General features: G+C 34.7%; 1 protein-coding gene across 1 annotated transcript in view; it reads left to right on the forward strand.

Annotated features, from left to right (window-relative positions):
* The window catches only part of MUC19 (mucin 19, oligomeric), a 180393-nt gene extending 165710 nt beyond the window's left edge, over window positions 1–14683 (forward strand). The window contains exons 119-134 of the mRNA XM_021714400.1: window positions 634–687; window positions 2586–2627; window positions 3013–3054; window positions 4161–4214; window positions 5233–5272; window positions 5663–5727; window positions 5996–6049; window positions 6202–6249; window positions 8019–8048; window positions 9825–9856; window positions 9941–10103; window positions 10451–10488; window positions 11830–11944; window positions 12947–12982; window positions 13581–13689; window positions 14371–14683. Coding sequence (XP_021570075.1) covers window positions 634–687; window positions 2586–2627; window positions 3013–3054; window positions 4161–4214; window positions 5233–5272; window positions 5663–5727; window positions 5996–6049; window positions 6202–6249; window positions 8019–8048; window positions 9825–9856; window positions 9941–10103; window positions 10451–10488; window positions 11830–11944; window positions 12947–12982; window positions 13581–13689; window positions 14371–14554 — 1106 coding nt within the window. The 3' untranslated portion in view covers window positions 14555–14683. The remainder of the gene's footprint in view (window positions 1–633; window positions 688–2585; window positions 2628–3012; window positions 3055–4160; window positions 4215–5232; window positions 5273–5662; window positions 5728–5995; window positions 6050–6201; window positions 6250–8018; window positions 8049–9824; window positions 9857–9940; window positions 10104–10450; window positions 10489–11829; window positions 11945–12946; window positions 12983–13580; window positions 13690–14370) is intronic.
* The last annotated feature ends 268 nt before the right edge of the window (window positions 14684–14951 follow it).

Genomic DNA, 14951 nt, shown 5'->3' on the forward strand with positions numbered 1-14951 from the left:
GTGGCCACTGCACTCCAGTCTGGGCGACAGAGTGAGACTCCAACTCAAAAAAGAAAAATAATTAAAAAAAAATACTGTCCCCCACCTTCCAAGGAGTGCCACTGAAGCAGCAGGGAGAAGTAAAACAAGTGAGCAGAGAAAAAGCACTTCTTTCCAAAATATTTAACCAAAACAAAAGGGCTCCAGAATGAGAATTTTGCCATATACCAGTTTGGGGAATAAGAAAGGTCTGAGAAAAAAAAAAAGAAAATTGTATCCCTTTGCATAAAGTAGCCTTTGGGCTGGTTGTAAGAAATATGCAAATTTGTCCAAGTCTATGATGTTCTCAGAACAAAAAAAGCATTGCCATGATTTCTCTCTCTCTCTCTCTCTCTCTCTCTCTCTCTCACTCTCTCAGTTTCATAATTTATCTTTCCCTTAGACTCATTCCATTTCAAATTTCACTGGAGTAGCTTGTTTCATCATACTTGTTACTGGAAATTTCTATAGCAATTAGTCAAAGTTATCAAAGAAAGCTCTCCATTAGTATGCCAGGTAGAAAGTCATCTTCTTTGAGAATTTATCATTACAAAATACTTTCCATATTTCAAAATTGCTTAAAATCATCTTAATTTTTTTTCTTTTTTTCCCCAGGAACTACAACTTCAGTACTAAGTAGTAACACCATTGAGAACGGAATACCAACAGGTCAGTCTCTGCATTGCAGATTGTTGAGATTTCATTGATTACTAGTGGAATTTTGCTTCTGACAGGAGGTGATAAAACTTTTCATTTGAAGACTTATTTGGAGTTGATGGTGGTTGGTCATATTAATGCTCTCGAATTCTCTGGACAGAAGATTCCATTAGATGCATCTTTGCTAAAGCATAGCTTTTCAGATATAGATACCTCGATTGGAGTAGTCTTTTTAGAAAAAATATTTCCACATTTACGTACTACTATCATGCAAGGTAAAGTCACCAGTACCCAAGAAGTTTTTAACTCAGGTAAATGAAGATAACAAAAATAAACGTAGGGCCTTCTGAGGGTCTTATATGAAGGTTTTTTGTTTACTTATTAAAAATGATCAAGAAAAGAAATATTCTATTAAAAAGCATGGGGATATAAAATAGCTTGAAAGGCTCAGGAAATTACAGTATGGAATGCTTGTGGAATGCAACCCAGATATTGGAAAAGCATTGTAAGTGAGGATGTGGGGAGGAATTTTTGAGCTTCCAGATGGCAAAGTTGGGACAAAAACGTCCTGAAAAGAGGGGGAAAAAGATCACCCATCAATTCTATATTCTGCAATGAGAATATTACAATAGTAGATCCAATTATAACATAAATTTAAAACTTGATTCCTTGAACAAGGAGGAACAATTGCAAGGTTTTAGGTAGACTGATTTAAAAGTACTCAGATTAAATTTTTTTGGAAGATTAGTTAGTCACGAGACAGAGAATTGATGGAAAGGTAAGAGAGTAAGTGTGAGGCATGTTGTCTTGTTTGAAGACTGTGAGAAGTAAGCGATGATTAGGACTGAAATAAAGCAGTCATGTGGGGAAGCGGGGGAGGAGGGAGCAGAAGGAGTGAGCAATGTGTTGGCAAATTAGAATTGACTCACTAGTATGGGTGGGTGGATGATGGTGCCATCCACTAAGTTTGGGAATATCCTAAAGGAATTAAAAAATGATAACTGATAGAAGATACAGTAAGATTAGATTTTGGTAGTTTGAGTTTGAATTGCTTTAAGGTTTTCAGGGATTGATACCCAACAGAGCTGATGAGGGTGAATGGAGCCCAGAAGAGAAGCTTGTACTGGAGATAGAGATTTGCCAGTCTCTTTGATTTGCCATTCATTTGCTTACAAATTATATTTGACACTCTGGGTGCTGATGATTTTATTTGGGGTAATCACATAGAGCAAGAAGAAAGAATAGACAAAGAGTGTTTTTTGAGCTTACCAGTATCTAAAGGATGGGCAAGGAAAAGGTGAAGGGGCCTGAAAAGAGGAGGAATTTTGGTTCACCACTTGTCAATGTGTTTGATTTAACATAGAGTATTGGAGGAAGAGGCCATGCTGCCTACAATGTAGGGATTCATAATCTCGAACAGGATCAGCCAGAATTTTCTGGGGACATATATACTTTAAAAAAATGTTTCATTTTCAAAGAACCTAGGCTTATAGTACAGAAAGTACTATAAGTACTTGAAAGTAGAAGAGGGAAACTGTCTTGAAAGAATTAAAATGTCAAAATTCTCAATTCTTTCCATTTTTTAACTTCAGGAGTCACCACCATAAGAGAGACAAGGAGTCAACCTATAGAAAGTAAAACAGGTGAGCTTGTGGAATTGAAAAGGGTGAGGATGGGGAAGGCTCCCATCTTTATAATACTAACTCTGAAAAAAAAAGACCTCAAAGGACTGAAGCTTGCTACAAGAAGTCGAACAGAAAAATACATGCTTATTTCATTTCTTGGGATAAGGAATCCTGGAGAAGGAATATGCTGTTTCACAGAAACACATACATTTGTCTTAAACTGGGATCATTATCCAATAAGATGTTGCTCACATTACCTCCTCTTCCTTCTCGCTCCCATCCCAGGTTCCTCTGGGACTACAGCCTCACCTGGAAGTTTCAGAACAGGTAAATCAAGTGGTAAAAGGAATTCGCCTTTAAATGGCTCTAGGGACAAGATCATATACTGCCATATCATTTTCACGTTTACAAACTCTCCATCTTCTCAGTTTTTTCTCTTTTGTTCTCTCAATGGCTATAACATTTAAAGAAGGTGTTGGAACCACTGAAATTTCATCAGGTGAGTTTTGCCAGATTTTGAATTCTCAATCATTTTTCCATTTGTGTGTACTACATACAGATTTTGAGTGAAAATAAATGTGACTGAAAAGTGGCTGCTTTTCCTTTAATAATAGATCATGAGACTAACATAGCTTAGCTTTCGGGTTTTTCCAGGAGCACATATTATAGATGTAAGTCTCTAGACACATCTTTTCTTCACTCTTTTTGTCAGACAAAACTCCAGGATCAGTGGGAGTCACCAGTAGCCAAGAAGGTGAGTAAGATTACTACAATAGATACAAGTAATTTTGCTAATTAAGGTTTTGATTAAGATGCTTAACCTTTGGTAACAAGTTTAGACACAGTTTGCTCTTCTGGTTTTCTTCCCCTGGAGAACTCCTCCCTTTTCTTACATTAACTTTGGAAAACTTTACTGGAAGTAAATCGTATGCATATAAGAAAAATATTTTCCAATTTAGCAGAGTCTGGATGATTCTAGAGCTAGAGAAATGAGATCTTTGAGGCAATTGTGACTTTTCTCCCCCATATTTCCTTTGAACATGCAACCATGGAAGAGTGCATTGAGAAATATGTCAGGCTTAACATTAGGGGTGAGAAAACTTGTTAAATTGCTTTCTATTTCTTCAGAGAAAGAGGAAAACTTGACAATACCTTGCTCTTTTTAGCATGAGAAAGGTTTTGTGAGGCTTATCCTTCCCTTTGGTTACAGGCACCACTGGGGTAGCCTCTGGCACAACAGTTGTTTCTAGAAGTTCCAACACAGGTAAATATTTAATAAGTAGCTCTAAGTATCTGGGGCTAGAAAAACAAAGTCCCTTCTCTGCCCTGTTCTAGCGTCAGCACAGCTGTTCTTACCTCATTCTTCTTTACCTTTCTTATGGTTAAATGAGTGTCTGTCAATGGTTACATCTGTTTAAATCCATTGGGTTCTCACTAATAACTCCTAGTCATTGCTCAACATAGGAAAATGTCGGAGGTAAAAATAAAGGCCCAGAAAACTGGGTGGAATGCCATTAGGGTATTTATTTTTTTTAACCATCTAAGGTGGTTTTCTGGTTCTAGGTTTCTAGAGCTCAGACCAGATCCCCCAGTCCAGCTTGTGAAGGCACACAGGGCAGCTAAAAGAGGGAGTAGAAGCTGAAATCCAGCTCACATTTCTCCAGCAAAGTGTAAATCCATGCAACCTCATGTACCCAGAGTGGGTATTTATGTGTGTGCAATTCACAAAGGTATTCCATGGGCTAGCTGCAGCACTGATCGGGAATGTCATCGAATTTGCTTTCTCTTCCTGATATTGATTTCTAAGGACAGGCATAGGGGCTGTGTCTGGTATGAAATGTCCCTCATATGCCTTTGCAGGCAGTACTGTGATATCAAGTGGAATCACTGGAATCCCAGAAAGTTCCATCCCAGGTAATAGAAATGTTTGACTCAAATGAAGTTTATGTGCTCAACATTCTTCTCCCCTTAACAGTAAAGTGTTTGGGATAACCAATATTTATCTCTATAAAATGAGAATAAAACTTCAGCTGTAAAAGAAAAAATACACCAAATGGAGTTAAACAGGCAAATAAGACTTTATTTAAGAGTATTACAATAAGGATAAAAACCATTGCAATGGGAAAAAGAGATTGAACTCACTCTGATTAAAAAAAAAAGTCAGAGACTTTTTTAGTGCTGAGGTGAGCCAGTGGGAAAAATACTGAAAAATGTCTGGAGAGGGGTGGATCTACATGATTAGGCCATCTGTGTTTGCTAATTGTCACATAATCTGGTCAAAGTTAGGCCCCTACCCTCCCACCAAGACCGGGATATAGAGGCATTATCTTTCTTGATAATTATATTTCAAAGGGGTGGCTTCCAGATCCTAGAGAGGAATATTTCTGGATTATAAAACCAGCCAGAGAATGGGAGAAGATTTACATCTCCGCGGAGGAGAGAAAGAATTTTTAATTGCAAGTTTTTGAAAGTAAATACTTTAAGAAAATGGAGGTCAGGGACCTATACCTAGGAAGAAATCTACCTAAACTTTAGTTAAGCTGAGGGTTATGGTAGACTGTCTCCATCATCACAGATGTTTTCTTATTTTCTCTCACTCTTATAACTTCTCTCCCTCCAAAATGAATACATACAGAAGAACCACGAAACCAAATCATACTAAGATTTAAGCATGAGAAAAGCTGTTGACACTTAAAGAAATGAGAAATTCATCAGGGTCATAGTGAAATATTCAATTCACCTGTGTGAGCAAGGAGTTGCTAATATAGGAAATTCTTAATGATTCAAGGGCAGGGACATGAGCTAGCATTAGCAGATGCCTTGGTATGCAATGGGTGCTTTGAGACTCTTGTTTCATGTGGAGGTAGTTGTCTTAGGGACAGGCTTTTCTGAGACCAGGAAAGGATTATTCCTCTTCCCTTGCTCATTTTAGGCACCTCCATGGAAGTATCTGAAACAACTGTTGCTCCTGGAATTTCTCCCACAGGCAAGTCAAATAATAATAAATGAATTTCTCATGGTAGCATCTTAGAAAACAGGGTAACTTAAGTGCATTTCTCATAGAAGTAGAGAGTACAATGGTGGTTACCAAGGGCCAGGATAGTTGCATTATTGCATTATTGAAAACTGCTAAGGGAGTGGATGTAAAGTATTCTCCCCACAAAAATTATATCTGAGTGAGGTAATGAATATGTTAACTAACTAGATTTAGTCATTCCATAATGTATATATATATTCTTCAAAACACCATGTACAAAATAAATAAACAGTTTTATCTGTTCACTTAAAAAAATAATTTAAAAAATTTTTCTAAATGAAATTAAGTTGTAGCTTCTCCAGTCCCCTCTACTCATCCCTTTTGTTCCTTTCTTAATGGTCATCACTTCCACAGGAGTCAAAGAAACTTCTGGAACTGGAGTGCAAACAGGTGAATGATCAATGTGGATTTGAGTATACATATGGACTTGAATCTTGGGGAAAGAAGTAGTAGGAAAGAAATGAGAGAGAGAGGCCAGGAAAATGGCATCCAACTTCCTTTTGGAATACGACATTGAAGCTCCTCTAGGGATACCTTTTTTCTCTGCTAGGCTTTCACTGGGTATCTCCTCCTGAAAGGGATTCATGCAGCTTGAAGATTCTGAGGAGGGAATTATGAAGGATGCTAGTTCTGAAATCTTGTATATTTTCTTTTGCAGACTTCACCTCAGTTTCAGCTGGAGTAACAACACACCCACAAGTATTCCAGTCAGGTAAAATGAAATGACCCAAATGAGCTGGAATGAACTGTTATTCCACACAAAGCTTTCCTTGAGCATGAACACATGCTGTCATTTGGACACTTACATACACACAGCTTGCTCTAATTTACAGATCACAATACTGTCCTTTTATTTCCCCTCAGAAACCACCACAGTGGCAACAGGAGATAAAGAAACTGAAAATAAAACAGGTCAGTATGAGGAAAGCCCTAATTTCTCTGTTGCTATTTTAATGAACGTTTCTTTGATACTTTATATGTGCTAGACTCTACAGCAGACTTTAAAAGCAAAAACATCAGTATAGTGTAGCACTTGCCATTTTGTATTTTGTGTATATAGAAGGGAAGAAATACTACTGAATATGTAATAATAACACAGAATATGTACAAAAAATGTTGGTTCCAGAAGATGGAGAGAGAGAGAGTAGAGTGTCCACTTCTGTTTATTACTTGGTAGTATAGAGTGAAGGTTTTAGAAAGGAGATTGAGTTTAATATTGACTGGGTTGAGGAAGGAATTCCTGCCAAACCGCTTCTGAAAAGACAGAAACGTGAGACCACATGGTGAGTTCAGGAATCAACTAGATGTAGGCAAAGACTCTATGAGGTTCAGGGAGGAAATGAGATTCAAAAAGTTAGTAGAAGAAAGTTCATGAAGAACCTGATTTCCAAACTTATATGAGACTTTATCTTTATAGTAAATGGGATCTCTTTAAGCATGTTATCAAGAGACTGATATCAGTGGTTGTTTTAGAGAAAGTAATCAAATAGCAATATGGATAGTAGAAGATTGTTCTTCATTACTCTTATATCTCTAATGAACTCTTATAATTCTGGGCAGGGAAGATTTTCTCCTATATTTATACCAAATTGATCATTTCTCTCTTGTATTGCTTGTTTCTACTAATGCGCTAAACATTTGTCACTGGGAACTAGTTCAGCCTCCCTCAGCAGAGAGTCAGAGACATTGGATCCCCCAAATTTCCACACCATTAATTCATTTTAAAAAATCTATATTTGTGCTTATTTGTTGTTGGGGTCACTTTACTTAAACTTGTAGAAATTTTAAGTTCTTTTCAAATATTCTGTTGTTTCTAGTCCAATCTTTTCCTTGGTAGATATTAATAGAATAAAAATATTAATTTAATTTTGAGCAGTTTTAAAACAATTTGAAATTTAGGAATGAATTGTTGGGTTGACCAAAATATATGATGTGTGAAAGGTCAAAAAGATACCTATTGTAAGTTTAAAGCATTTGTGGAGGATTGAGATAGAACAAAACTGAAATATTTCAAGAAGATCAAAAGAGAATAAGTTATTAAATGATTAAAACTAGGTAATTAATAATACTTATATCTGAATTATCCTTTTCATTGTGTATCTATTTTATTGTTCTATTCAGTAGGACACTCTTCCAAGAAATTTTGAAGTTTACCTTGATGTTTCGATTCTTATATATATGTACCATTAAACTTTGAAGTTCAAAAGAAACACTCTGTAATGGCGAAATTTGCAATGCAATGAGGAGCAAAAGGAGATATAGATAGGAATACGTCTGTTTGTAAGACTAGCTATGTAGCCAATTATTTTCAAGAATAGAATAATTAAGTAGGCCAGGCATAGTAGCTTATGCCTGTAATTAAAGCACTTTGGGAGGCCAAGGTAGAAAGATCACTTGTGACTAGGAGTTCAAGACCAGCCTATCTACCAAAAAAAAGATATCATAATGGTATATGCCTGTAGTTCCAGCTACTTAGGAGGCTGAGGCAGAAAGATAGCCTGAGTCCCTGAGCCCAAAGGGTTGAGACTGCAGTGATCTATGATCGCATTTCTGCACTCCAGCCTAGGTAACAGAGTGAGACTCTGCATCTAAAAAAAGAATAATGAATTGGGTGACTATAGTTGCCCACACACTATTCCAGTAACTTCAGAAACTAATGTAAGGTTCCTGTTTTGACACAGGATGCCCAGCAACACTTCCGCCAGCTCCAGGTAAGAATGCCACTACTTTACAGTCATTCTGCATTATGGGCTCTTCTTGTAAATAAAATTTCAGAGACCATGCTAATAGAAGTCACTAGCAATGGAAATGTGACTAAATAGGAAAACTCGAAGTGGATGGATTTAGCTTTTATTCACTAAATAAGTAGTGGGGAATAGTTTATTTTCTCATTCACAAATGAATAAAGCCAAATCAAACAAATAAGCCTTGTTACTTAGATCAAAATAAAGTTTATCTACTAAGTGTTTCATGTAATTTCTGATATCTTGATCAAAACATTGTCACTTGATACTGAGAATTTTTAAAACGATATAGTTCCAGCTTGAGGGATGAATTATAGTAAGAAAAATTCAGTTTACACAGAGTTCAATAATTTTAGAGAACTTCATTGAGTTCCTTCTAGTCTCAACAATGTGATATACTTTGTAGCAAGTGGAAAAAAATTATTCTCTGACCTTGGTATATAGTGAGAGAAAGAAGATTTTCAAAGAATCACAGATAATTTTCATATCAGGCAGGAAATAAATTTCACAGTAAAAAATATAAAATATGTATTATATAGAGATTGAATGGAATGTTATATGTCACTTATATTGTATATCTTTGAGATGTTCCCAAATATTTTATTACAGGATTGGAATTTGAGAACAATATCTAGATTAGTTCAGGGCATATAAATGAGACAAATGAGACAAAATTGAAAGAGTAAGATTGAATCACAATATAGGAGGCCTTGGAAGCTAGAATAAAGTGTTTATTTTACAATACTATAAGGAACCATCCAAAGTTTTTAATCAAAAGAGTAGTGAGATAAGAATCAGTCTTTTAAAAAATTACCTGTCATATAAAGAATTGATTGAATCAGAGAGTCCTCTAACTCAAAGAACCCCCTTTAAAAAGCCAGTAAATCAAAGGAAAGGAAGAAATTAAAGTGAGAGTGAAGATACAGGACTTGGCAGTAAATTAGATACTAAGTGATAAAAGGAAGGAATCAAACGCCCAAGATTTAAACTTGACAATTGAAAGTATGACATCCTGTTGTTAACACGAAGAAGTCAGTCTAAAAGAAGTTGGTTTTAGAGGCAAAATGATACAATTTGTTTTGTGCACACTGAATTTGGGGTTTGTATGGATCTGCTAGGTTGCTATCTATAACACTGAGAAAACTGGGTCCATAGCTTCTGAGAGAGGTCTGAATTGAAGCTGGAAGTTTGAGAGCCATCCATTTGATGTTGCTTTGAACACAGGGGAGATGGAGGAAAGAAAAGAGTCAAAACGAGAGAGAGTAAGAAAAGATGTCTAGTAAAGACAAGAGTTTCAGAGTGCTAAATCTGAAGAAAGGAGAATGTTTTTCAAGAAAGTGAGAATAATGTCAGCTATGGCAGGGGACTAAAAAAACTGAGGAAGGGCCCTTTGGTCTGGTAATTATAAAGTCTTGGTGACTTATAGGATTGTGGAAACAGAAGTCCAACTGTAAAACAGTAAGTCAGTTAGTAGCCTTAAGATTTATTGACCACTGCCAGGAGAACTTAAGAATTATCCTTTGCTCTTGGGATTGTAAAAATAGTATATATTTGTTAAGAACAGTTTTCTTGAAGCAGGTGGATGTGATTTATTCACCTTAAGGCACCATATAATCCTCTGTAATTCTGTGACTCTGAAATCCTAATGCCAATTACAGTACTGGCCACCTGCTGGTTAGCTATAAATAACAGATGGTTATATTTTGCCAAATTTAATTACCGTTTATTATTTTATGTTAACAGTTTGTCATGGTCCACTGGGGGAAGAAAAATCTGTAAGTACACAGTTTTGCAAATTTTAATTTTAATTTGCTCTGATCCTTGTATTTGAGAAGTCTAAACTTGGTTTGTATGTGTAGCCTGGAGACATATGGACTGCCAACTGCCACAAATGCACTTGTACTGAGGCAAAGACTGTAGACTGTAAACCTCAGGAGTGCCCTTCTCCGCCCACATGCAAATCCGGAGAGAAGCTTGTAAAGTTCAAATCTAATGATACCTGCTGTGAAATCGGACACTGTGGTGTGTATTCATAATACATTATTTGAATTGAATCTGTTCATTGTTTACTTATGCACATATTCAAGAGATAGTTTTAGAGCTACTGATATTTCTCAGACACAGTAATAGGCAGGTATATATAAATAAAACAGAACTAGTACTTGCATTCTTAAAACTTAGCATCTTCGAAATTAGGGCTACCCAGAATTAACAGTTATGAATGTCATCGGTAGACTAAAGGGAGATCATTATATTATGGAGAGAAACATTTTAATTGGTTGATTAGTATGAGCTCATCTACCATTTTTGTTTTATAAATAAAAATTATAATATTTATTTTAAAATCAAATAATATATTTATTTTTCAGAACCAAAAACATGTTTATTTAATGATACTGACTATGAGGTAAGGTTTTTTTCATTAAAATATTTTTGTTAATTGTATGAATAAATGAAATGTTGGACTATATCAAGAGACTTTAAGCTTCCAATATAAAAAAAAAACCGGTAATGGGTTGAAATCTGTTCTTTATTCTTCCATATCCACTTCCAAAGGAACATAAAATGTAACACTCATTGTGGTTCTCTTCAAAGAGGGGAAATATAGTACTTGATCATTAACTACTCAGCAGTGGAGTGTCTGAACAAAATTTCCCATGGGCCTTGCCAGATGGAGAAGACACACTTTGTAACATTCAAATCATTGAACAGAGTTAAACTGTAATTATAAATGGGAAGATCAGATGGTCAAACTGTCAGAGATCAAACAAGAAAACCCAAAGGACTAAAACCCCATTATGCAGATACAGCAACACAGTATATTCAAGGCTGGATTTTGACAATTGATTTGGTATTTTAAACAGTAATTTAACTTTTTAGGAAAAGTATCAGGAAGCTATAAAAATCAGATAATTCTCAAGTCGATGTTAACACGCTTAAAGTGGCGATACTAAATAATTTAAAATCTCAATTCAAATATATGTGGTGAGTTAGAAAATAGATTAAAAAGTCTATGAGAGTTTCACTTTGAGAACCCATTTTTCAAACTAAAATTTCCATCTGAGCTTCTTAGTTTTTAGTTTCCAAAGTTGATCTGTCTTGAGCCTATGATAGTTTTAAATACAAAATATGGTAACGCTTAAGGAAAAAAAGAAGTTTTTCTCTGGTCATTTATATACAAAATAGTTGAAATAGTAAAATTTCAACTAGTTTATCAGAAAGATCATCTTGTCGTCTGAGAACCTGAAACAAAAAGTTTCTCAAACTCTTGTTAGAATGTTCAACATAATCTAATTGTAAAGCAATCTAGAGCGTATGGAAACATAAGAAAAGATAGAAGTAAGACATTTTCTGAGATTTATCATTTTCTAATCTGATAAATCTATTTTGTGCCATTTTCCTCCACCTAAATTTCTTGTTTTCCCTTAAGCTTAAAGCATAACAATTGGTAAACTGCTTGATCATCATAAAATAACCTTTCTCAAAAATTTCTTGAAAATATAGTAGAATAACTATTGGTGAATCTTAATTTGGGGATTGGGAATCTTGACATATTCTGGGCTCTCAAGGAAGAGCTATGGCTTATTCATGGCAGTAGAAGACTTTCAAACCAACTTTTCTTAACTATTAACCTACTGACCAAAAGTCACTAAATATGAATTTGAAACTTTTTTTTCCCCAAGACTTTATTGTCAACCTCAAAACAAAATCAAGAAAGTTATTTTGTTTCCCCCCTCTTACCTCCCAGATTGGTGCTTCATTTGGTGACCCCAGCAACCCCTGTATCTCTTATATCTGCAACAACACTGGCTTCACTGCAGTAGTCCAGAACTGTCCAAAGCAGACCTGGTGTGGGGAAGTAAGTCATCTTCTTAACTGAGGACAATAAGAATCATTTCTTGTATGAAACACAAATCCAACCCCTCTTCTCCTTTGGAAAAGTTTGTGTCTTATCAACAGACATAAATCTCGTGTGGATTCCATACCTCTTGAAATAAATTTATTACATCCAGAGCCAGATGATTCCAGATATGCCCTCCTTTTGTTAAGTGCATTTTTTGTATCAGGAAAGACTCTCATGTATTATAGGCTCTGTAAAACTTAATTTCGTGATGTTCAAGAAGTAAATTATTTTTTAAAAGCTCTTTGCTATTATTAAACAAAGAAACACTAACTTTTTTCTAGTACTCAAATCATTGTCTATAAAAATACAAATTTTCCATATAATCACACGTATGTGTACTGTTTAGATCTTTCTTTGTGCTGCAGGTTTGTTCATGTCTAGACTCCCAAAATAAAATGAGGTTTTATGTTAATGAATTCTTAAGTTTAAATTAGTAAGGGAAGTTAAATTATCAGTTTTTATTTCGGAAGCTATAATTGATCATATAGTTTACAGTTTTATTTTAGACCTCCAATATTGGATTTCATTATTTATTGAGCTTTTACTTTGTTATAGTCTTAAATCTATCATTGTCTCAAAGTAAAATATATAGATTCTAACTGAAAGCTTATAATGTCTAGGAATCATATCACTGTCAAAGTTTTAAAAGTCAATATAAGTGAGAAAAAAATTATTGTTATTTTTTGCATGTTATCTTTTTAAAAATTTGGCTTAAATATTGTTTTTCCTTTTCTGCCCATTATTTAAAAATTTTAGTCAAAACAGTCTCATTTTTCTTATTAAGTCCATCTCATTCCTTTCCCATCCCTGCTTCCTGGCTCTGGTATCAGATTTTTCCTCCATTCTACTTCCCCTTTTGTGATGATATTTCAATAAATTAAGAAATGTTATATTATTTGCAGAAAAATTTGGGAGAGGTTTTTTTTCAGTCTTTTTTCTTTTCTTTTACCCGTACAGGAAGACAGAGTCTATGATTCACAAAAATGTTGCTATACATGTAAGTAAAGTTGAGCTCCACATTGATAAGGAATGTAACCTGTAGACAAAAGTTTAGTGTTTCTATAAAACAAAATGACAGATCTTTAATAGACAGTCACTGGTATTTGTAACACAACAGATGATATAACCTGTATGTATAAACTACCAATTGATATTTGCACGCAATGTGTTATGGCTATGTGTTTGTGTTGGTTGTTGTGGCATTACTCCTAGTGAAAACCAGTTATGTATACAAGTGAACAAATCTAATTTTCATGGAAACACTAGCTTGCTCTTCTGGTATCAGCAAGTTATGTTGTAAATTGGAGTATTATATCACATGAATGACTAGTGATGAGAAAATGGATGTCAAATCTAATTCATTTCTCTCTTCTTCCCACTTTGTCCTTCCCCGCTCCTTCATCTATGACAGTGGTAATAGCAATAACAAGATAACATTCATCTGACCAGCTGCCTTGTGCTGGGTATTGAGATAGTTAATCCCCTCAATAACCTATGAAGTCCTGCCATTACTGTATTTATAGTTAATAAAATTGAGGCTTAGCAGTTGTTAATGTTAAATGTCATTTCTGACTCTGTTATCCATTTTGTTTTAGGTAAGAATAACTGCAAATCTTCACCTGTCAATGTTACTGTTTACTACAATGGTTGCAAGAAAAGAGTTGAGATGGCAAGATGCCAAGGGGAATGCAAAAAGACTGTCAAGTGAGTTTTGGTTTGCATGTGTACTGTGTGTTAACTTTGTAATCTTGTGGAGGAAATTAAGCTTTCAAAACATCACATGGAGAAGCTTTCATGGAGAGCAAAACTATTTCATTATCAGGACCTAATGAAACAAATTTCTAATATATTAAAATCTGAGAATTCATGTATTAATTTTAAATAGTGATGAGTCATTCTGACGTAGTTTTCTAAATATGCCTAACACAATACATTTGTGGCAAATATATTTATCTTCATGCAGGGACCACAGAAAACATTTAAGCAAGAAAGTGAATTTCTAAAAGTGTTAAGTTTTAGATATTTTATGTTTTTTCCTTTGTGTACTTTTATATATAGATTAATATAGAGATAATTTGATCTTAAATTGCACATTTAAAAATCTATTTTGTTTTCACCATATCTATCTTTTTTCACCATCATGCTATAATTATGAGATCATTAATCTTCCTTTTTTATTTCTTTTCTTCCTTTAGTCTTACCTACCAATTATCACTAATTCACATCAGAAGTTTATAGTGAGAGGGGTAATGCAAGATCTAGAAAAATAATAAATTGGTTGGAAGGCTTTCCAGGGCATTTAGGCAATTAGAATTTGAGTATTGATGTCAATTTATTTCAAAAGATGTTTTAAAAATTTTATTACTGAATATTCTTTTCTTTTAGGTACAATTATAATACATTTCAATTGGAAAATTCATGCCTTTGCTGCCGAGAAGAAAACTATGAGTACAGAGATGTTGTTCTTGACTGTTCTGATGGTAGTACAACACCTTACAGATACAGGCACATTACGACCTGTTCTTGTTTAGATATGTGCCAACAAACCACGTCCTCATTTGTCAAATAATGTAAATATTACCTTCCCAATTGTAACAGGCCAGGCATTTATTTTATAAGTGAACAAAAATAATTACTAAATAGTGAGCATAACTAAACATTTGTATCTTACTCTAAAAATGAGTTCTCATTATAAGGCATTTTGTTCTCTTTTTGGCTGAATCTGGAAAAAATAAATACAACTTCTCAAGCAATTAATGAGCATATGTATTTATTTTATGGCAATAAATATTCTGCAAGTCAAGAAGAAGCTGAGTCATATCATGACTCTGCAATAGTATTTTCTTTTACCCTTCAGCTCCTTAGGCCATTACTCTGTATTGTGTGTTCCCTTCACTTACTGAAAAGGTACACTTTGTTCTCTTTCCTCACTTCCTATACCAGCTGCTGTATCCTTTTCATCCTAC

Source organism: Carlito syrichta, unplaced genomic scaffold, assembly GCF_000164805.1.
Source record: "Carlito syrichta isolate Samal-C Ts95f unplaced genomic scaffold, Tarsius_syrichta-2.0.1 Scaffold305642, whole genome shotgun sequence".
Lineage (NCBI taxonomy): Eukaryota > Metazoa > Chordata > Mammalia > Primates > Tarsiidae > Carlito > Carlito syrichta.